This window comes from Kogia breviceps, chromosome 2, assembly GCF_026419965.1.
Source record: "Kogia breviceps isolate mKogBre1 chromosome 2, mKogBre1 haplotype 1, whole genome shotgun sequence".
Taxonomy (NCBI): Eukaryota; Metazoa; Chordata; class Mammalia; order Artiodactyla; family Physeteridae; genus Kogia; species Kogia breviceps.
This window is the reverse complement of record NC_081311.1, coordinates 95788823-95813632: the sequence shown is the minus strand read 5'-3', so window position 1 is coordinate 95813632 and position 24810 is coordinate 95788823. Positions and strand designations below refer to the sequence as shown.

At 36.7% G+C, this 24810-nt stretch overlaps 1 protein-coding gene across 2 annotated transcripts in view; it reads right to left on the bottom strand.

Moving 5' to 3' along the window:
• Positions 1-406: 406 nt before the first annotated feature.
• C2H2orf76 (chromosome 2 C2orf76 homolog) overlaps positions 407-24810 on the bottom strand; it is an 87400-nt gene continuing 62996 nt past the window's right edge. For both annotated transcript variants that reach the window (XM_059051909.2, XM_067025869.1), the window contains 3 exons: positions 14585-14622; positions 8080-8161; positions 407-583 (listed from right to left, as the gene is read on the bottom strand). In XM_059051909.2, the coding sequence (XP_058907892.1) occupies positions 507-583; positions 8080-8161; positions 14585-14622 (197 nt within the window). In that variant the 3' untranslated portion in view covers positions 407-506. The remainder of the gene's footprint in view (positions 584-8079; positions 8162-14584; positions 14623-24810) is intronic.

Sequence of the window (24810 nt, the reverse complement as noted above, 5' to 3'; positions counted from 1 at the left end):
TATACCCAATTCAATTTCATGTGTGGTGGTGTGTAACATGGTAAGTGAAAAGATGGCATTCATGGTCATAAGAGACTCTTACAATCCCTGCTAGCCAAAGATAGTAACAGGGGTCTAATTAGAAACTACGGAGAAAACACAAAATAAACAGAATGACCTTAATTAAGTCTTATAATCTTTTTAAGGAATCCAACATGCAAGTCACCAAAATGACCTCTAATTTCAGAAAAACAAATTATAACTAAAGAACCAACACTCCATGGTGATTTTTGAATAACTATTTCTTTCACTTAAAAAAATCAAATGTTTTCCCCATAAATAAATATATTATTTTACAACAAGAAAGAAAAAAATGAGACCTGCAGAAGAGAGAACATACCACAGATTTTACCTCAAATGGCAGAGCTTGGGATTAATTTTTTAAAGTTTATTTGTCAATTTAAAAAACTCACTAGTGGAATAAAGAGCTTAATACAAGTATGCAAAAAGGAAGCCCTGTGAAGTTTTCACCAGGATGAAAGGGGATTAGCTTTGTAGTTCTTATAGTCCTCTTCACAGAAGAATGCAATTTCAGTTTCATTGGCTGAAAAAAATGAAAAATAGAAAACGGAAAAAAAATTTAATGTAAAACTAGATTTTAAACAAGTATGGAAATCCATTTCTTTGATTCGGTGCTTTAGTTGCCTAAAGTTAGAAAGATGAGTTACTTGTTTGGTTTCACATTTCACAAAATCAACAAGAAGTATAAGTTGTAGTTATAAGACTCTAGAATTCAACTGATTTAAAAGAAAAATAACCAAAAACATTAAAAACAAGAATTAACACAGGAATCTGGTTTTCAGGAAATCATAAAATTGCTCACTTATAGTCCTCTTAACAGTCCTAGAAATAATAACCCTTTATTTTTTTCAAATTTGCTACTCAGTTACTGAAGAAGGAGGAAAACTTTTTTTCCCCTCTGAAATTAGCCTGTAGGTATAATAATTTAATACTTAGAGGATCAGTAGAATATTTTACAGATCACTTTACATTCTCCCTCATGACCCATCAAAATATGTGTCTGAAGAAGTTAATTTTTTGCCTGCTTATGATTAATTCATGAGGCTTCAACAATATGCAAAGTGAAAGACACAAATTGGCTTCTACCGCAATACCTTCAAATACCTCTAATTATTCACAGGGGATATGGCACAGCTAAAGGACCCACAGAGGTTCAGAGCAGTCACAATTCTTTCAACCTAACAGGTCAAGGACTCTGTCTTCTAAAACAATAAGTCAGCAACATTATTAATTCAGACTGGAGACAAATCTGATGGAAAGCCTTCCAATTATTAAACATGCGATTCTTTAAGGCGTCACGCCAACAAGTTCCACATTTGTTTTTTAAATTAAACCAGAAGTTAATACAGTCTGCTTAGCTTTTACAGAAAGAGCAAAAGGGCCTTCAGAATCTTGACAAGAAAACAGACAAGATTATTTGTAAGGAATACTGATCACACAATTAACATATCCTCCTAAAACTGACAAGTAAAACTCTTCAAGCCAAATAAATAGGATAATAAGGAAGGATGCCAAGGATTACCACTGGTCTCCTAGTTTACAGCTCTCATCTCATCATTAGAATTTATCACAGAAGAACGAAATTAAAGAACTTAGCATGACATTTCATTAAAAATGTTTTTTGCTGGTTTTAAGAATACCAAATTTAATGTTTCTCAAACCTAAATTACCGTGCTCTTTACAGAAAATATAGAAATACTGAAAGAGGAAAATAAAATCACCCATAGTCTCAGATCCTCATTCCAGTCCTACTGTATCTTCAAGATTAGATGAAGATTAATCTTGATAAAAATCAGATAACAAGCTCTTGTCACAATAAGCCTGGACGTGCGTGGAGGGTGTAGGGGATGGGGAGACACAGAAGAAAGAAGCTGGGAATCAATGAGAGGGGCTGTAAACAAATGCGACCTGGGCAAACAGTAAGTTAATGTACAGTGAAATTTTACAAGAAAATAGCATTTAAAAGAATGGCTAAGAGCTCTACTCTTGGAATCAGGGGGCTTCAAAAAATTCAACATTCAAAGAGCAGATATTTTGAGATCTATCCTTCATATAAAAAGCTCCTGGGCTTTCTTTTTTTGAAGAGAAGCAAGCCCAAAGGTAGACTACATAATTTGCAAGTGATTCTAATATACTCCTCCTAATGGGGAATGAGCAAAAGCCCCCTGTTCTTAATAATCTCAATGCAAGGTTTCATCCATGATGTGCTATTTACATACAGAACTTTACATCGCGCTTTGCCCACACAGCACTTTGCTCAATACACACTAACTGTAATTACAATTTTACTTACTGCAGTTGACATTTATCTCTGTACCCCTTCTGAGAAACTAATATATCATATGGCTCTTCAGGACACCAATAATAGGTTTAGAATTAAGTGGATAAAAAGAAAGAACTGACAAAGCATTTTTGTTTTGACACACAGGTTCTCTTCGTTCTAATTAACTTACAGATCAATCCATTATCTACGTAATACATAAAATACAAACTCAAAATGAGATAGGTAAAGATTTTATTTTCAGACGAATGAATTTTTTCAGGAAAACTAGATTGATAAATGGGTTAAAAACTCAAATAGTCCAGGCTGATAAAATTTTTCACCCTTAACAAATTGGAAAATAACATACAAATTAAGAGTTAGTTGCTCTGAACATTCAAAAGAAAGACATAAAATGGATTTCAAACTTTAGTAATGTGGTCCTCAAACAGAAATAGAATATAATGGTTTTTTTAAATCTATAGAACTCTGTTGAAAATGTTTGAATGATTTCACGTATTTAGACTGCAAATTTACTTGCCAATTAAAATGAAAACAAATAACAGATGATTTTCAAGACCTCTACATACCACCCTTTCCACCATTATCCCGTAAATTCCTGCTTCCCAAATTCTATTTAAAATGGCTCCAGAAGAACCCTCGGGAAGTCTACCACATGCCAGTCCCCTAGGGCACCTGATTTTAAATTAAATGTGCTGCAGGCGGCAGTGCACTCAGGTGCACAGTGCTTTGGCGTGTGAATCTGAAATGAATGTGCATTCTCAAATCCAATAAATGCACTCCAGCTCATCCCTTTGTCTTACTATCAAATGAAATCAAGTAAGAACTCTCCAAATACATTTGTGGTTCATTTTAATACTGACTTTCAAGTTTAATAAAACGAACTCAAGCTAGGACATCACATGTTGGATACGAAATTAATAATTAAGAATTTTATAAAGTTTCCATTATAAAATACACATAATATACACCTTGAACAGGAAAATAATGACTTCAAATTTTTTAAATATAAGAAAAACCAATTTTAAATGTAAAATCTCAAAAAAAATTAACTGCAATGTACTTAAACTCCTCAACTAACTTATTTCAATAAACTCGCCTATCATCAAGGATTTAGTGTATAGTTTCTAAATCCCTAGGTTTGTACTAGTCAGTACCAAAGTCGTGCACAGCACAGCAACTGTTACCTGAGGAAAGAGCCTGAGACGTGCACCCTGACTGCAGTGCAGATAATTAATGATCAGGGCAGACTATCATCGGGCGGGCTGTAATGTGAAAATAACTGCAGGTGATTGGCAAAAACAAAAACAGAAACAAAAAAACCATGAAGGGCCAGGTGTGATTTCTGCAGCAATTTGAGACCAAAAGGACAAAGTTTCACCCTCTCCCCTGGTCCAGGACGATACCCCATCCTTGCAAGGTTCACAAAATCCTAATCTACAAATCATTCAAAACCATGCTCTCTGCTGAGTTATATTTTTAACTCTTCACCACCAAAGGAGGTCAACAATCCAACAGAGAGTTCCAAACTACTGTGTCTTTTATTTTGTAGCTGCTTGAGCATCTGTTTTCAAGCTGGCAGAGAAGATTTCAAACTAGTTTGAAGAAAACAAATAGTAAAATGAATCTGACCTTTGATAGACTGGACACTGTGATTTCCACAACAGCGAGGGGAGGGCAAAAAGGGAAGAAACATGTCTGGGAGGTTCCTTCTGACCCCCTTGCTCTGGGATCTCAAATTCCCTGCTCCCACCACCTACTTAATTGAGTACCAGACCATTGCCGTATGTTAACGTGAACAGCCAGTTTAACGCGCTGTCAAAGGAGAAAAGCACGTATGCCCCAAGATATTACTACCCAAAACAGAATGGGAAAGGGACCCAAACCTTCAGGAAACACAAATCAAATATGATCCTGATGAAGTGGGAGCCAAGGAATCCTATAATATGAGCTGCTTATCCAAGATCACCCAGGGGTGCTAGGCACAAAGACTGGGTTCTGGTTGTGGGCAGACAACAGGAGTGACACACAAGATGAAAACAAACCACAAGGGAGTTTGGGAATTATTACACAATCCGGCTTGATGCGAACTCTTCCCACAGATGAGCACTTATGGTTTGGCCGCCTGTATCTTGTTTTAAAATATTTCCAATAAAACATAACTGACTTTAGAAGAGTTACCCTACCCCAGTTTCTTTCCTAAACCAGAGAAGATTCAGAAGATAGCAGCAGTAGAATGTAGCAAAATTAAAGAGATAAAATATAACCCCAACAATATTTAACACGCAAATTTATTACTTAGGGGAATTAGTCCATAAAACCACAATTGTTAATAACAAGATGAAAATCTTTAAATTATAAATAACAATTCTAGGTAAGGCCTTCTTCCTTCCACAAAGCAAATCTTTTTATTTATGTATTTTAGAACTAAATCCACAAGCAAAAACTTCCCCTGATGTCAAGCGTAGGCATAATATACAATTGGGATGTGCAATGTAGAGAAAAGGCCAGAGAATTTCTTGATGAGAAAAGAAATCTTCAAACAAGTTTGTTCCCCTAATTCCCCCACACACAGTCCTTTCATGGTTTTTACAGAAAAGCCCTAATGATACATTGGCATTATTCCCATGGCAATTGGCTATGATAGCAGAGTGACAGCTCTACAGCAAGATCAAGTGTTAAAAAGGGAGAGAGTGATGACTTAGAATTTTTCTCTTAAACCTCTTAAAACCCTAACCAGGCACGGCACCCAGGGAGGGAAAATTCCCTAGAAAAATCACACACTTCAAGTATCACTTTCACAATCTACTTGCACTTAGAATTTTTTGCACTGCTCCAGGCAACAAAGGGGAACATGCAGGAGAGGGGATCACTCCCCACAGGGACCAAAGTCACCCTCAGGCAGGGCTACAGGCTTGCCACGGCAGGAGAGCAGTTTGAAGTACCACCCTGAGACCAGTGGAGAACACCACAAAAAGGATCTGATGCTGATTTAAGATCTATGGCCTTAAAACAAGAATGACAAAAAGAGGGATTTGATTTACACCTTTATACGTGGTTCATTACTTAAGTCTGAAATTAATAACAATTAAACCGACAACCTGATATTTTAACAAATTCAAAACATTTGCCAATTGCTTTCTCCCAAATGGCTTCCAAATAAACTAAGTATTTTTTAGGGCCTTTACATGCATTGCTCTAGATGCTTTCATATACATTCTTTTACTCAACCCATGACAACCCTCTGAAATAGGTTTAATTATTTCTGTTTTGTTTTACAGAACTCAAAGTAGATGTTCAGAGGCTAACTGGCTTCCAGGTCACAAAGCAAGCAAAATGTGGAGCCTTCATTCAAACCAATTTTCTCCAAATTTAGGAGTTTATTCCTTAAAATTGGGTCCTCACTTTACAAGTAATACATGTAAACAGTAGAAAAAAGTTTAAATTATCAATACAAGAACAATTAGATAATGTGAGAATAAAGGGAAAAAGATTAATTACTGGCAATGCCACCACCCAGAGAAACCATTTCTATAATTTTAGCATATGATCTTTTCTCCATATACATATACAGACATGTAAACACATACATTTTAAAATAATAATGATAGCACACAATATAGTCTATTTCCATTCAATAAATAAAGCTCTACATCAATGAATCCCATACAGAGAAGGAGAGAGGTAACACCTCAGAAAGCATGTCACAACCTGGGGGGAGTCACAGAGCTGAGGAAGCACTTCTGTTGATTTGGTAATAGATATGACAGAAAATTAAGTTTGAGAAAGTCTTATTGGTCAAACTGACCTACAGAAAGTTAGAGATAATACAGCTTCCGAACAACAGTACGAGAGAACATTCATTTCCTAACACTCCCTCAGATACTACCACTGTTCTTGACGTCTGCTAGTCTTATAATCAGTGCTTGTTGAAGGTCACCCAGACAGTAAGTGGCAGAGTCAAGCTATGAACCCAAGCACTCTGACTCCAGCCTCTAATTCTTAACCACTAGAGTAGAAAACTACATAAAATGGTATCTATTTTCATATGCATTTCTCTCATTTCTAATAAGGCTAAATTATTTTTTATGTTAGCTATTTCTTCTATCAGTAGAATTTATTTCTCCTTTTTATACTAATTATAAGACCTCTTTACAAAGTCAGGCTAATAACTTTTTGTCATATATGCTGCAAATATTTTTTCAGTTTATTGCTTCTTGTTTAACTCTATGTGGTCAAATCTATCATTTCTCCTGGCTTTATGGCTTCTGGCTTCAAAGGCATGTTCTTTCTAAGGGCACGCCCTTCTCCCCAGGATTATGAAACTACTGACTTACATTTAAGAAAATTTTTTTACATTATCACATTTAACCTATAGAGAATTTATTTTGGAACGAAGACTAAGAATTTAAATTTGATTTTCGCAAATGTTTTGGCAATGGGCCCAACATTTTCTGGCTAATTCATTCTTTTCCCCACTTATCTGAGATGTCAAAATTTTGTTATACTGTGAAATTTCTTTAAGTTGGTTTTTGGATTTTCCAGTCTTTTCCATGGAGCTATCTGTCAATTCCTATATCAATACCAGTCTATTATACTAATTATAGTTTTATGCTTAACAACAAGCAGTTGTTAAGTGCCACCTGCTATAATAATAGCAATTGAAGAAATAAATGCCAAACTGAAAACTGTTTTTCCAAATAACAGCAATCAATCTTATGTATTCACAATAAGGAAAGACACTGAATCTAGCCAACAGTGTAGACTTAAACACAGTAAACAAGTCTGAGGTTATACAACATGGTATTTAAAATCATACTTAAATTGGAAGATATGTCAGGAACCCACTTTAGCCACATGTGTCATTTAAAAATGAATTCCTGACAGATGCGATTAAAATAACTCAATAAAACACCTGTCAAAAAAATTTAAGGCTTCCTAACATACACTTCATGAACCTTAGAGTGCTCCTTAACCAGTGCATATTAAAAAATTAGAAAGTAAGGATGATTTGTGCTGTTTCACTAGAGTCACCGACCACAAAGGCATGTCAGAGGCATAATGCCTTCAACTGCTCACATCTCTCTCACAAACTGCATCCAACTACCACATCATCTGTAAGCGTACACATAAGTAGAATTATAGTGACATCTAATGGTCATAAAACACGTCACACAGCGCTTCTTTAAACTAAAACTACATGCATATTCCAAGTTGAAAGGCTAAATCAGGCAATTTTTCAACTGTACACACTAGGCTCCTATTTGAAATTCCATGACTTGGTCGGCCCAGAGGGATCTGGATGACTATCAGAAACTACACTGCATGTTATACAAACAACATCTCACTTCATTATTCCACAGGAGTTCTACCAGGCCCTCTTCCCTTAAACTATCTGTTCAAATGATGCTGATATGAGTAAGTAGGTTATTAAGTGAGTAATAACCTGTCAATCACTTAAAATAACCCTCCGCAAAATTCTGAGCATACCTTCTGGAAAGAACTATTTGCATTCTGAATGTTTGGAGAGCAGATATCTACTTCCCTGAGTCAAAGGATCTGAATGTACACCATTCTTGTCCTCCTCCTCTGAACAATTATAAGGCAGTGTAAAGAGCACCAAGGGTACCATTTTCATTGCATTAAGTTATCCAAATATAATCAGCCAGGTATCACCACTCAGGCCAGGAAAGCCAGGGCCCCCTCCAACTCTACATGGCACACACACTCTTACTCACCGATTCCAGTGGCTTTCAGGGTGCTGTCTTCTTTTAACAGGAGTCTGTCATCATCTTCCAAACTCAACACAAGTTCATTTGTCTGGAAAGAAAGAAAATCTGCATTTTACCAGTACTTACATGTGTTTTATACTTGGTAAGATTCCTCAAAGACAACTGAATTGTTACTTTGGGTCACAGCAATAATTTACATTCTGCTCCCATCATTGTAGGGACAGAAGTGAACAGATACACAGTGAGTACCTGCGAAATGCACACACTCCATAAAGCACTGGGGAGACAGTGCGAGAACACCGAGCTTTGGAGCTGGAGCTGGGTTAAAACTCAGGTTCCACCAACATCCAGCTGCGTGGTCTCAACAACCACCTCTTAGAGGGCTCGACAAACAAACCTCTCTTAGAGGTGCTCTTATGTGCCCATCTGGTAAAAAACAAAAAAAGCAGGGGGAGGGATGCATCTTCTTACTGCCCTGTGGAGAGGATGTAAAGAGATGAAGCATATAAAACCCTCAGGACAGTGTCAGCCACACAGGGAGCACTGTTAGCTGTCACTGTTCTGTTAGCAGCAGCAGCAGCAGCACATCCTCACAATAATCCAGGAGGAAGCAGAGAGGTTAAGATATAGGCCCAGAATATGTGGCTAGTCAGCCAGGGGACTAAGGTTCCAGCTTTGGCCAGTCTTTTTTTTTTTTTAAATTTTATTTATTTTTTTATACAGCAGGCTTTTATTAGTCATCCATTTTATATACATCAGTGTATACATGTCAATCCCAATCTCCCAATTCATCACACCACCACCGCCCCCAGCGGCTTTCCCCCCTTGGTGTCCATACGTTTGTTCTCTACATTTGTGTCTCAACTTCTGCGCTACAAACCGGTTCATCTGTATCATTTTTCTAGGTTCCACACATATGCGTTAATATGCGATATTTGTTTTTCTCTTTCTGACTTACTTCACTCTGTATGACAGTCTCTAGATTCATCCACGTCTCTACAAATGACTCAATTTCGTTCCTTTTTATGGCTGAGTAGTATTCCATTGTATATATGTACCACATCTTCTTTATCCATTCGTCTGTTGATGGGCATTTAGGTGGTTTCCATGACCTGGCTATTGTAAATAGTGCTGCAATGAATATTGGGGTGCATGTGTCTTTTTGAATTATGATTTTCTCAGGGTATATGCCCAGTAGTGGGATTGCTGGGTCATATAGTAATTCTATTTTTCTTTTTTTTTTTTTTTTTTTTGCGGTACATGGGCCTCTCACTGTTGTGGCCTCTCCCCATTGCGGAGCACAGAACACAGCCGTTTAGTGACGGATTCTCTTTCTAGAATATGGCTGAGAGGGAGGCTCAACAATAGGCCTCTCAGCAGCCAAAAGAGCTGACCCGGAAGCCATGCTCCAAAGCTTCACTCACTAGAGAACATAGGGGCTTAAACTCCAAAACACACAGATTAAAAGGGGGAAAAGAAACTTCACTAAAGAAATCATTATTTATTTATTTATTTGTTTGATTGTTTGTTTGTTTGGCTGCACCAGGTCTCAGCTGCAGCACACAGGACGCTCCATGCTGCACGCGGAATCTTCGTTGCAGGCTGCGGGGTCTTTAGTTGCAGCATGTGGAATCTAGTTCCCTGACCAGGGATCGAACCCAGGCCTCCTGCACTGGGGAGCGTGGAGTCTTAACCACTGGACCACCAGGGAAGGCCTAAAAAAATCATTTTAGAATAGATAATACATACTCACAATACAAAATTCTCCAAGTACATATGGACAGAGTGAGAAGTAGTCTCCTCCCAACCCCATCCAACTAGTTCTTCTCCAGAGAATTTGTATTAATTCTTATGTATCCTTCGAGAGACTGTCCCTGTATGTGTACATGCAGGTGGAGATGTGCAGGTAAACTTTTTTTTTTTTTTTTTTTTTTTGCGGTACGCAGGCCTCTCACTGTTGTGGCCTCTCCCGTTCCAGAGCACAGGCTCCGGAGGCGCAGGCTCAGCGGCCATGGCTCACGGACCCAGCCACTCTGCGGCACGTGGGCTCCTCCCGGACCAGGGCACGAACCCCTGCATTGGCAGGCGGATTCTCAACCACTGCGCCACCAGGGAAGCCCCTGTAAACTTTTTCACACAAATAATGGCATATTATATGCTGTGTTCTAACACCTTACTTTTTTCTCTTAAAATATCTTAAAGTCATTCAACATCAGTGTAAGAGCTGCCTCATAATTTATCAAGGTTGCAGCATATTCCAATGAAAGTATTAACTCTCCCTCTCTGTCCCTGTGATGGACATTCAGGTTGTTTCGTATCTCTTCCTACCATACACAATCCTGCAACAAATATCCTTGTACATATATTGTTTTGCATGGTTTTTTTTGTTTGGTTGTTTTTTTTTCACATAAGTTTTATCTGTAAGATAAATTCCTAGAAGTAGAACTGCTGAGTCAGAGAGTAAAGGCAATTTTTATTTTGACAGATACCGCCAAATTACTCTTCAAAGAAGCAGTACCCATTTATACCAATGCTACCTATCACTGAGAGTCTCTGTTTCCCACATCCTCACCAACACAGTGTCTTATCAAAATCTTCTGATCTCTGCCAATCCAGCAGATATAAATTAAGTATAGTCTTAATCTGTATTTATTTTAAGTAAAGATTTGAATATTTTTTAAGAAACTTGTAGGATAAGTTTTTAAATGGAATTGTAAAATTAGGCCTTATCTGTAATATAAGTTAGAAAATTTTCTCTCAGTTTTTCAGTTGTTCCTTCATTTTTCTTATGGTGTTTTTTTTAAAAAGAAGGTGCTGAATGTTTGTTGAATAAATTAATGAATAAAGTAAAATGTATCAATCTTTTATTTTCCTATCATATTTGGACCTTCAGTCTAAGACTACTTTTAAAATTCCATTTTACTTCAAATATTTTACTTAATTTCATCTTTTAAACTTTTAATCATAGAGAATTTCAAACATACAATGTATACAGAATAGTACAATGAACTCTCCTGTACCCATCACGTGACCTGAACTAATTATCCACTCATGTTAATCTATTTCATTTCTACCCTCACCTATGGGTTTCATCTTAGATTTATGTCATTAACCCAATGAGTATTTATTTTGGCATAAAGAAAAGGATATGGATTCAATTTAACTGTTTTCTAGATGTCTACCTAGTTGTTCCAATAACATTTACTGAATCCTCCATATTTTCTCCATAAATTTGAAATGCAATATTTAATACATATTAAATTCCTATATATAATTAGGTCTATTTTGGGGCTTCTAATTCTGTGCCATTGAACTAACAGTTCATGTGACAGTACCACACTGTTTTAACTAGTATAGTTTTATAAAATGTCTTAATATGTGCCAGTGTTAGTCACTTTCATTTCTTTTTTCTGACTATTCTTCATTATTTATTTTTTGCATGTTAGTTTTATAATCACTTTCTTTAGCTTATATATATATATATATATATATATATATATATATACACACACACACACATCTACACACACACACACACACATATATATATACAAATACATATATACACACAACTGTAGAATTTTATTTGGGTGGCATTAAATTTGTAAATTAACTATGAGAGAACTGACATCTTGCTGTTACATCTTCCCATCCAAATATCCTAATATTTCCATTTAAGTCTCATCTTGTACCCCTCTTTACATGCTTTACTTTTTTGTTAAATTGAGGTAAAATTTCACATAACGAAAATGCATAGATCTTAAGAGAAGTTCAGCTCAATGAGTCTGGACAACTGAATACCCTCACTGGCATTTTAAAGTCTTCTTAAAGATCTTGCATATTTCTTACTAAGTTTATTCCAGAGCATGACTTCTTCCTTTCATAAACTTTTAACAAGGATAGCTATCTGGTTTCCAAACTCACAAAATATAAGATAGAAATTATGGTTTTTCTTTCAAATCTTTTTGATAGGAATTATGACTTTACAAGTAGCCTACTGATTATAATCAAAATACACATACAGACACACAAATACATTTTCTTGATAAAAAAAATAAATCATATTATGGTAATTATTTGTAACTATTGATTCATTCAATAAACACTGAGCTCATCATCCAAACAGGAGGCTCTGGTGGGAAGGTATCCAGTCACCTTTTTATTGTGATGGCAAGAAATTTCTGTGTATACCTGGTAATTGTAATTAAGAAAGTCTTTGGACCTAGAAAATTCGGGAAATAGGGAAAATGCCTTTTGTGAACAAGTTCTTTAAGATACAGGAGTTATTTGGAAGTCTCTCCCTTTGGCTAAGGAAGGAGATTAAAATTACAGATGGGTTGGAATACTGACACTCTGGGCCAGTGATACTTATAGGCCCTGCAAATGAGGAGTAGAATGCACATGGAAAAATGACAAAAATGTCTGGTAGTTGGAAAAGGCACAAATGAGGACATGTGGGTAAATTTTTTAAGTCTTAAAAACATACCTGTGAAAATATACTGACTTCTTCCTTACAAAAGTTAAAGAGGAAATTTGAAGAACCATCTCTGGGGTTTATAGTCTGTACTTAACTAGAATGATTATGGTTTAGATGAAAGTTTATAAAGCCAGATTCCAGAAACATTCTAAGTGACTTAATTTGTTCTGGGACTCTTTCTTTAAGTAAATACATTGTTCAACTAAAAAATAGGCCCTAATTTTTCAACTCTAACATGCCAAGATGGAACATATATTTTAAAAATAAGAAAACAATTCTAAGATATTTCCAACTATAGCAGGAAAATTTCCTGATTTTAAAAAAATGTAATAATACTGATTATTTGAATATTATGAACTAGGTCTTCATTAAGGATAAAGGAATAATTTACTTATTCCTTTTAGGAAACATGAGCTCAATGATGTAAAAATGCAACACTGAATAGAGAATGACAACCTTTTCAAAGAGCATACTGTTTCTTTTTTTTTTTTTTTTTTTTTTTTTTTTATTTATTTATTTTGCGGTACGCGGGCCTCTCACTGCTGTGGCCTCTCCCGTTGCGGAGCACAGGCTCCGGACGCGCAGGCCCAGCGGCCATGGCTCACGGGCTTAGTTGCTCCGCGGCATGTGGGATCTTCCCGGACCGGGGCACGAACCCGTGTCCCCTGCATCGGCAGGCGGATTCTCAACCACTGCGCCACCAGGGAAGCCCCATATACTGTTTCATTTTGACTTCATTTTATATATTTCCCTTCTACAATCAGACCAAGCTTCCTACTCTCCACGTTTTAGGGACAAGGTTGTAAAGGGTCCTGGCTTGGAGAAGAGAAAGTGGATGGAGTCTGTGGACAGATACAATTCTAGCATCGATACAAAGTACAGATCCCACACCACAGTCCCAGACACACACAAGCACTAAATTTTAAAGTGTTTGACAATGGATACTGTCAAATTTGTATATATAATCCTTGGTATAAAAAAATAAAGTTGTTGGAAAGACCCAGCTTGATTTTAGCCCAGGGAAACTGATTTCAGATTTCTGACCTCCTGAACTATAAGAGAATAAATGTGTGTTGTTTTAAGCCATCAGAAAAAAAATGTTTTTGAGTTACTAATTCATAGTCAACAGACATACCCTCAGGCCAACTTCTTTATGATCTTTTGTTATACGTTTATTTCAAAGCTGATTGAGTTTATGGAGGACATCTATCTATGACTAGAGAAGAGAATGAAATTAAATGAATTCATAAAATATTTCCTTCAAAAATTGTTATGGAAACAATCCTATGAATGAGGCATTGTGCTAGGTATTGGAGATATGAAGAATAAGATACAGTCCCTTGTCCTTGAGTAGTCTGTATAATAGAGAAGATTATTACTTTAATGAGAAGTCTACACAAGGTCACTGAGATTCAAGAAAAAAGATCACTCTATCTGTATGGGAAGCAAACATAAAAACATCACTCTAAAAAGTAAGAAAACAGAAATGGAAATATACTATAAAAACATAACTAATCGGTCCTCTTTTGGGGAAGGCCATGTCCTCTGTAGAACTAATAGGTCTGTTCCCAAGAGCCACAGTCGGGGGCCTTCTCTTATACACGGGAAGAGTCAAATCAGAAAAAAACATGTTATTTTCATCTGCGTTTGGCTCTCTTCTTCTGGTACAGAATTAAGAAAATCAAAGAAATTGGACTGACAGATAATACTTGACTTCCTTTATATGTAATCTGAATTTATTTTACCAAGTTTTATGCTTATTTTATGTTACACATTTGCTTGATATATAACGTTGCTTTTTTAAAATTAACACTTTAATTTAAAGGATCTACTAACAGGAATATGACTTAGAGGTGGTTTTTGTTTTCCCTTTAATAGAAAAGTAAGGCTATAGAAAGGGTAGCTACAAAATTTAAAATGCTATTATAATGGAAAATATTTTAGAAGTACATGTGTTCATTCATTTATTCACTAAGTCAACCAAAACTGATTACTTGCTATGTGTGTGCCAGATACTGTACATACGAAACATACCTTTGATTTATGTGCTTGATGAACAATCTTTAGTTTATCTGAAAGAAAAAAAAAAAAAGTTGTCTTTTTACTAAAACTATTCTAAAACTTCATTTCAAACTATTAAAGTGAGATGGGGGGAAGGTGGCAGCTATGAAATTGAGAAATCTGAGTCTCTGCCTTCTGATCAGGTTCACTTAAACCTCTAGTACACAGTATAGTAAAAATTACGTTTGCATATCATTAAAATTAAAGATCACTGTATAAAGATATTTTAAAGTCCTGACCTTTGAAACACACAACTGTGTTTGTACCATAACCTGAAGTCAACTCAGCACAGTTTCCCTTACAAGACAGGTGAATAACATTATTCTACCCTGTTTGTTAGAGTGGCTAAATGCTAAGATTAGCAAATAAGGTTTAAAAAAAACAGTCTGTCTTAAATTAAGACAGACTTTGTTAATGTCTAGTACTACTACTATTACTAATCTATTAATCTCTCAGAATAGATTCGGTGACAGGAGGTCAAATCATACAAACAACTTGTTACCACTCTCAGAATTCAAACACCATCGAGGATCACTGGTAATCTGAGTAAGCCTGCTAATACCCAAAGAGTACTACTGTTTCCTGGTTTTGAAATACTACACAGGCTCACACCATCTAATCTGCTTTACTCAATTTAGAAAGTATCCAATTCTCCACTCAGTTTTATCTAATAATTTAATTAATGCATTATGATTACATGTGTTATTATGTCTGAATAGACTCTTAACCTTAAACTAAAATTCATTTCTATCAATCACACTGTTTGGTTTAACAAGGAATTCAGTGAAATGAAAATGAAACAAGATAAAATCCCAGAAAAGGGAGGAACCAAGATGGCGGACTAGAAGTACGTGCTCTCACTCCCTCTTGCGAGAACACCAGAATCACAACTAGCTGCTGGACGATTACTGACAGGAAGACACTGGAACTCACCAAAAAAGATACCCCACAGCCAAAGACAAAGGAGAAGCCACAGTGAGACAGTACGAGGGGCGCAATCACAATAAAATCAAATCCCATAACTGCTGGGTGGGTGACTGACAAACTGGAAAACACTTATGCCAGAGAAGTCCACCCACTGGAGTGAAGGTTCTGAGCCCCACCTCAGGCTTCCCAACCTGGGGGTCCGGCAACAGGAGGAGGAATTCCTAGAGAATCAGACTTTGAAGCCTAGTGGGAAGTGATTGCAAGACTTCAACAGGACTGGGGGAAACAGAGACTCCACTCTTGGAGGGCACACACAAAGTAGTGTGTGCATCGGGACCCAGGGGAAAGAGCAGTGACCCCATAGAACACTAAACCAGACCTACCTGCTAGTGTTGGAGGGTCTCCTGCAGAGGCAGAAGGGGGTGGCTGTGGCTCACTGTGGGGACAAAGACACTGACAGCAGAAGTTTTGGGAAGTACCCCTTGGCGTAAGCCCTCCCAGACTCTGTCATCAGCCCCACCAAAGAGCCCAGGTAGGCTCCAGTGTTGGCTTGCCTCAGGACAAACAACCAATAGGGAGGGACTCAGCCCCACTGATCAATAGTCAAGTGGATTAAAGTTTTACTGAGCTCTGCCCACCAGGGCAACAGTCAGCTCTACCTACCACCAGTCCCTCCCATCAAGCCTCTTAGAGAGCATCATCCACCAGAGGGCAGACAGTAGAAGCAAGAAGAACTACAATCCTGCAGCCTGTGGAACAAAAACCACATTCACAGAAAGACAGAGAAGATTAAAAGGCAGAGGGCTATGTACCAGATGAAGGAACAAGATAAAACCCCAGAAAAACAATTAAATGAACTGGAGATAGGCAACCTTCCAGAAAAAAAATTCAGAATAATGATAGTGAAGACGATACAGGACCTCAGAAAAAGAATGGAGGCAAAGATCAAGAGGATGCAAGAAATGTTTAACAAAGACCTAGAAGAATTAAAGAACAAACAAACAGAGATGAACAATACAGTAACTGAAATGAAAAATACACTAGAAAGAATCAATAGCAGAATAACTGAGGCGCACAAAAACGGATAAGTGACCTCGAAGACAGAATGGTGGAACTCACGGCTGTGGAACAGAATAAAGAAAAAAAAATGAAAAGAAATTAAGACAGCCTAAGAGACCTCTGGGACAACATTAAACGCAACAACATTCGCATTATAGGGGTCCCGGAAGGAGAAGAGAGAGAGAAAGGACCAGAGAAAATATTTCAAAAGATTATAGTCGAAAACTTACCTAACATGGGAAGAGAAATAGCCACCCAAGTCCAGGAAGCGCAGAGAGTCCCATACAGGATAAACCCAAGGAGAAACACATCAATACACATAGTAATCAAACTGGCAAAAATTAAAGACAAAGAAAAATTATTGAAAGCAGCAAGGGAAAAAAGACAAATAACATACAAGGGAACTCCCATAAGGTTAACAGCTGATTTCTCAGCAGAAACTCTACAAGCCAGAAGGGAGTGCCATGATATACTTAAAGTAATGAAAGGGAAGAACCTACAACCAAGATTACTCTACCCGGCAAGGATCTCATTCAGATTCGATGGAGAAATCAAAAGCTTTACAGACAAGCAAAAGCTAAGAGAATTCAGCACCACCAAACCAGCTCTACAACAAATGCTAAAGGAAATTCTCTAAGTGGGAAACACAAGGGAAGAAAAGGACCTACAAAAATAAACCCAAAACAGTTAAGAAAATGGTCATAGGAACATACATATCGATAATTACCTTAAATGTGAACAGATTAAATGCTCCAACCAACAGACACAGGCTTGCTGAATGAATACAAAAACAAGACCCATATATATGCTGTCTACAAGACACCCACTTCAGACCTAGGGACACATACAGACTGAAAGTGAGGGGATGGAAAAAGATATTCCATGCAAATGGAAATCAAAAGAAAGCTGGAGTAGCAATACTCGTATCAGATAAAATAGACTTTAAAATAAAGAATGTTACAAGAGACAAGGAAGGACACTACATAATGATCAAGAAATCAATCCAAGAAGAAGATATAACAATTACTATATATGCACCCGACATAGGAGCACCTCAATACCTAAGGCAACTGCTAACAGCTATAAAAGAGGAAATTGACAGTAACACAGTAATAGTGGGGGACTTTAACACCTCACTTACACCAATGGACAGATCATGCAAAATGAAAATAAATAAGGAAACAGAAGCTTTAAATGACACAACAGACCAGATAGATTTAATTGGTATTTATAGGACATTCCATCCAAAAACAGCAGATTACACCTTCTTCTCAAGTGTACATGGAACATTCATTCTCCAGGATAGATCCCATCTTGGGTCACAAATTAACCCTCAGTAAATTTAAGAAAATTGAAATCATATCAAGCATCTTTTCTGACCACAACGCTATGGGATTGGAAATTAATTACAGGGGAAAAAAAACGTAAAAAACACAAACACACGGAGGCTAAACAATACGTTACTAAATAACCAAGAGATCACTGAAGAAATCAAGCAGGAAATCAAAACATACCTAGAGACAAATGACAATGAAAACACGACGATCCAAAACCTATGGGATGCAGCAAAAGCAGTTCTAAGAGGGAAGTTTATAACTATACAAGCCTACCTCAAGAAACAAGAAAAATCTCAAATAAACAATCTAACCTTACACCTAAAGGAACTAGAGAAAGAAGAACAAACAATACCCAAAGTTAGCAGAAGGAAAGAAATCATAAAGATGAGAGCAAAAATAAATGAAATAGAAACAAAGAAAACAATAGCAAAGATCAATAAAACTAAAGGCTGGTTCTTTGAGAAGATAAACAAAATTGATAAACCATTAGCCAGACTCATGAAGAAAAAGAGGGAAAGGACTCAAATCAATAAAATCAGAAATGAAAAAGGAGAAGTTAAAACAGACACCACAGAAATACAAAGCATCCTAAGACACTATTACAAGCAACTCTATGCCAATAAAATGGACAACCTGGAAGAAATGGACAAATTCTTAGAAAGGTATTACCTTCCAAGAGTGAACCAGGACAAAACAGAAAATATGAACAGACCAATCACAAGTAATGAAATTGAAACTGTGATTAAAAATCTTCCAACAAACAAAAGCCCAGGACCAGATGGCTTCACAGGTGAATTCTTTCAAACATTTAGAGAAGAGCTAACACCCATCCTTCTCAAACTCTTCCAAAAAATTGCAGAGGAAGGAACACTCCCAAACTTATTCTATGAGGCCACCATCACCCTGATACCAAAACCAGACAAAGATACTACAAAAGAAGACAATTACAGACAAGTATCACTGATGAATATAGATGCAAAAATCCTCAACAAAATACTAGCAAACAATCCAACAACACATTAAAAGGATCATACACCATGATCAAGTGGGATTTATCCCAGGGATGCAAGGATTCTTCCGTATATGCAAATCAATCAATGTGATACACCATATTAACAAATTGAGGAATAAAAAAAAATATGATCTGCATCTCAATAGATGCAGAAAAAGCTTTTGACAAAATTCAACACCCGTTTATGATAAAAACTCTCCAGAAAGTGGGGATAGAGGGAACCTACCTCAACATAATAAAGGCCATATACGACAAACCCACAGCAAACATCATTCTCAATGGTGAACAATTGAAAGCATTTCCTCTAAGATCAGGAACGAGACAAGGATGTCCACTGTCACCACTATTATTCAACATAGCTTTGGAAGTCCTAGCCACGGCAATCAGAGAAGAAAAAGAAATAAAAGGAATACAAATTGGAAAAGAAGAAGTAAAACTGTCACTGTGTGCAGATGACATGATACTATACACAGAGAATTATAAAGATGCCACCAGAAAACTACTAGAGCTAATCAATGAATTTGGTATAAAGTTGCAGGATACAACATTAATGCACAGAAATCTCTTGCATTCCTATACACTAATGATGAAAAATCTGAAAGAGAAATTAAGGAAACACTCCCTTGACCACTGCCACAAAAAGAATAAAATACCTAGGAATAAACCTACCTAGGGAGACAAAAGACCTGTATGCAGAAAACTATAAGACACTGATGAAAGAAATTACAGATGATACCAACAGATGGAGAGATATACCATGTTCTTGGATTGGAAGAATCAATATTGTGAAAATGACTATACTACCCAAAGCAATCTACAGATTCAATGCTATCCCTATCAAATTACCAATGGCATTTTTTACAGAACTAGAACAAAATACCTTAAAATTTCTATGGAGACACCATAGACCCCGAATAGCCAAAGCAGTCTTGAGGGAAAAAAACAGAGTGGGAGGAATCAGACTCCCTGACTTCAGACTATACTACAAAGCTACAGTAATCAAGACAATATGGTACTGGCACAAAAACAGAAACACAGATCAATGGAACAAGATAGAAAGCCCAGAGATAAACCCACGCACCTATGGTCAACTAATCTATGACAAAGGAGGCAAGTATATACAATGGAGAAAAGACAGTCTCTTCAATAAGTGGTGCTGGGAAAACTGGACAGCTACATGTAAAAGAATGAAATTAGAACACTCCCTAACACCATACACAAAAATATACTCAAAATGGATTCGAGACCTACATGTTAGGCAGGACTCTATAAAACTCTTAGAGGAAAACATAGGAAGAACACTCTTTGCCAAAAATCACAGCAAGATCTTTTATCATCCAGCTCCTAGAGTAATGGAAATAAAAACAAAAATAAACAAATGGGACCAAATGAAAATTCAAAGCTTTTGCACAGCAAAGGAAACCTTAAACAAGATGGAAAAACAACCCTCAGAATGGGAGAAAATATTTACAAATGAATCAACAAAGGCTTAATCTCCAAAATATATAAACAGTTCATGCAGCTCAATATTAAAGAAACAAACACCCCAATCCAAAAATGGGCAGAAGCCCTAAATAGACATTTCTCCAAAGAAGACACACAGATGGCCAAGAAGCATATGAAAAGCTGCTCAACATCACTAATTATTAGAGAAATGCAAATCAAAACTACAATGAGTATCACCTCACACCGGTCAGAATGGCCATCATCAGAAAATCGACAAACAACAAATGCTGAAGAGGGTGTGGAGTAAAGGGAACTCTCTTGCACTGTTGGTAGAAATGTAAATTGATACAGCCACTATGAAGAACAGTATGGAGGTTCCTTCAAAACTAAAAATAGAATTACCATATGATCCAGCAATCCCACTACTGGGCATATACCCACAGAAAACCATAATTCAAAAAGACACATGCACCCCAATGTTCATTGCAGCACTATTTACAATAGCCAGGTCCTGGAAGCAACCTAAATGCCCATCAACAGATGAATGGATAAAGAAGTTGTGGTACATATATACAATGGAATATTACTCAGCCACAAAAAGGAACGAAATTGGGTCATTTGTTGAGACGTGGATGGACCTAGAGACTGTTATACAGAGTGAAGTAAGTCAGAAAAAGAAAAACAAATATTGTATATTAACACAGTATGTGGAACCTAGAAAAATCGTACAGATTAACCAGTTTGCAGGGTAGAAGTTGAGACAGAGATGTACAGAACAAACGTATGGACACCAAGGGGGAAAAGCGGCAGGGAGGTGGGGATGGTGGTGTGATGAATTGGGCGATTGGGATTGACATGTATACACTGATGTGTATAAAACTGATGATTAATAAGAACCTGCTGTATAAAAATAAAATAAAATAAAATTCAAAAATTAAAAAAAAACAAAAAAGCAACTAATACTAAACTTTCTTTGAGTTATTTGTATGGAAATATGTTAATATAAATGTTTCAGATATTACATGAAATTCCTAAAAATCTTATATGTTCTGGTATAATGTTATAAGTCATAATTCTAGTTATATTTTAAAATGTATATCTCAGAAATAACTAAATTTCCTTGTCAAATGCATTATTATGAACTTTCATCAAATCTTTAACTGTGGTCATTTTTAAGTCTTTTGTCATTTACAAACAGTTCTGGGTGTACTTTGATGCTTTTGCAAAAATGTTCCTATAAAAGGGTTTCATCTTCAAGGAATTCATGGAAAAGACTCTGACAAGCACAGGTTTCTGGTAACTGACCATACTCCTGAACTGAATGAATAAGCATTTTCAGAACTCTAATGGAAAACTGATGAATTCATAAAAGTGCTAACAAAAGATCAAGATGAAAAGAAAATTAATTACATGGGACTGAGTGAACTGATGAGGATGATTATAATTTTTGTGACTTTCTGTTTGAATAAAAAAAATCTGTTTAAAAAAAACAAACCTTGATTTAACTATGTTCTAATAATACAGAAGAATAGGATACCTATTCAGTTAAGAACGAGCACCCCGCATTACCCATTATTTTAAATAGTCAACTTTCAATTTACCTATTGCAATTTTTAAAATAAGGTCAGCCTAGCCTAATCCCTGGACTATATGAATTGTTAAGAAACAAAAATAAATCTAACCTAAGTGAAATACATACACTTAGGATGTAAATATGCCACAACTGCTAAAAATAAGCTTACAATGTACACAAGAAAATAAACAAATGTGACTTGTGAATTATCTATCATACTGACTTACCTATTACACTCTTTTTCTCACTGCAAATATATATCGGTTTGTTACTGAAGACTAAAGAAGCCAATAGTCGTTTTTTTTTAAAACAAAAGGACCTTGCAATCAACTTGCAAAACTGTAGTTTGACCTTGCCAAATGTTAATCATGTTCTACATATTTTGCTAACAAGTCTTTAAATTAGAAATATCTTTGTTCTGATAGGTTCTAGAACCCCACAAGAAAGAGGCCACATTTTTAAGCAGAAAAAGAAATGCTTTGAACAGAAATTTTCACCAGATTTTTCTCTCCAACAGAAATTGGTAAGACTTGGGAAGAAGGTAAGAAAGGAGAAATGACAAGTTAGCAAAAGATGTTGTATTAATGTCCTTTTCTTTGTTAAATCATCTCTTTCACTTGTTTTTCCCTCTTAAGAAAATAATCTTCATTATTAACAGAAACAACTTCTGTGGATATTGTTTCCTTAATGCAAATTCCTTGAGGAAAGCAACCTCATAAAAATAAAAACAAGATCTTATGTTTGTGGAGTATTTAATGTCACAGAGTCTTAGAAACAAACAGGATTAGCAGCCCCACACTGCACAACAACCAACATTTACTGCACACATGCACCATGCCTAAATGATAAGGATTTAGAAGTAAAACAACATCCCCTGTGCTTTATGAACACACTGTCTGGCCAGGGTAAATCAGTAATAGATGTAGATGCCAATTAAATGGGAGGAAGGGCTCTGAGAAATCTCAGACTCTTGGTGGCCTGGCAGAGAGAACTGGACCTTTGTCCAAGGGCACAGAAATGGCAACTAACAAAAATGAAATCTGAGTCTGTGCCCTTTCCACTCCCCAACACCCAGTGTGTTCAGTCCCATAGAGAGTGTAGCAATACTGCAGGGCAAGGACAGGTGAGAAAGTAACACTTCAGCCTTTCTTGTCAAACACAAAGTGGCAGATTGTTAAAGAGCCAAATAAAGACAGTCAGTTGAAATCTATCAAAGCCATGGTGGTTCTCTAATTTCTTCACAGATAAATGTATTCATTTTTCCTGTCAATTCATCTGAGTAGTATAGAAATAACAGGACAAGAGAATGTTAATAAGGTGGAATAATATGAGAGGTACATTATCCACTACGATGGAAAAACAAAGAAAAAGGAACAAGGAAGAAATACAAAATCAACTGGAAAACAATGTTTAAAATGGGAATAAATACCTATCTATCAATAATTACCTTAAATGTCAATGGACTAAATGCTCCAATCAAACGACATAGAGTGAAAGATTGGATAATAAAACAAGAGCCTACAGTATGCTGCCTACAAGGGACTCACTTTAGGGTGAAGGACACACAGAGATTGAAAGTGAGGGGATGGAAAAAGATATTTCATGCATGGAACCATAAAAGACCCAGAACTGCCAAAGCAATCCTGAGGAAAAGGAACAAAGCAGGAGGCATAACCCTTCTAGACTTCAGACAATACTACAAAGCTACAGTAATCAAAATGGTGTGATATTGGTACAAAAACAGACATATGGATCAATGGAACAGAATAGAGAGCCAAGAAATAAACCCACACACCTACAGTCAATTAATCATTGACAAAGTAGGCAAGAATACAAAATGGGAAAAAGTCTCTTCAGCAAGTGGCGCTGGGAAAGTTGGATAGCTGCATGTAAATCAATGAAATGAGAACACACCCTCACACCATGTACAAAAATAAACTCAAAATGGCTTAAAGACTTAAACATAAGACAATACACCATAAAACTCCTAGAAGAAAACATTTTCTGACATAAATCATACCAATGTTTTCTTAGGTCAGTCTCCCAAGGCAATAGGCAATAGAAAAATAAACAAATAGGACCTAATCAAGCTTACAAGCTTTTGCACAGCAAAGGAAAGCATAAACAAAACAAAAAGACAATCTACAGAATGGGAGAAAATATTTGCAAATGATGCGACCACAAGGGCTTAATTTCCAAAATATACAAACAGCTCATACAACTCAACAATAAAAAACCAAACAACCCAATCAAAAAATGGGCAGAAGACCTAAATAGACATTTCTCCAAAGAAGACATACAGATGGCCAATAGGCACATGAAAAGATGCTCAACATCACTAATTATTAGAGAAATGTAAATCAAAACTACAACTAGGGGCTTCCCTGGTGGCGCAGTGGTTGAGAGTCCGCCTGCCGATGCAGGGGACGCGGGTTCGTGCCCCGGTCCGGGAAGATCCCACGTGCCGCGGAGCGGCTGGGCCTGTGAGCCATGGCCGCTGAGCCTGCCCGTCCCGAGCCTGTGCTCCGCAACGGGAGAGGCCACGGCAGTGAGAGGCCCGCGTACCACAAAAAAAAAAAAAAAAAAAAAAAAAAAAACTACAACTAGTACCACCTCACACCGGTCAGAATGGTCATCATTAAAAAGTCTATAAAATAACAAATGCTGGAGAGGGTGTGGAGAAAGGGGAACCCTCCTACACTGCTGGTGGGAATGTAACTTGGTGCAGCCACTATGGAAAACAGTATGGAGGTTCCTCAGAAAACTAAAAAATAGAACTACCATATGATCCAACAATCCCATTCCTGGGCATATATCCAGACAAAACTATAATTCAAAAAGATAC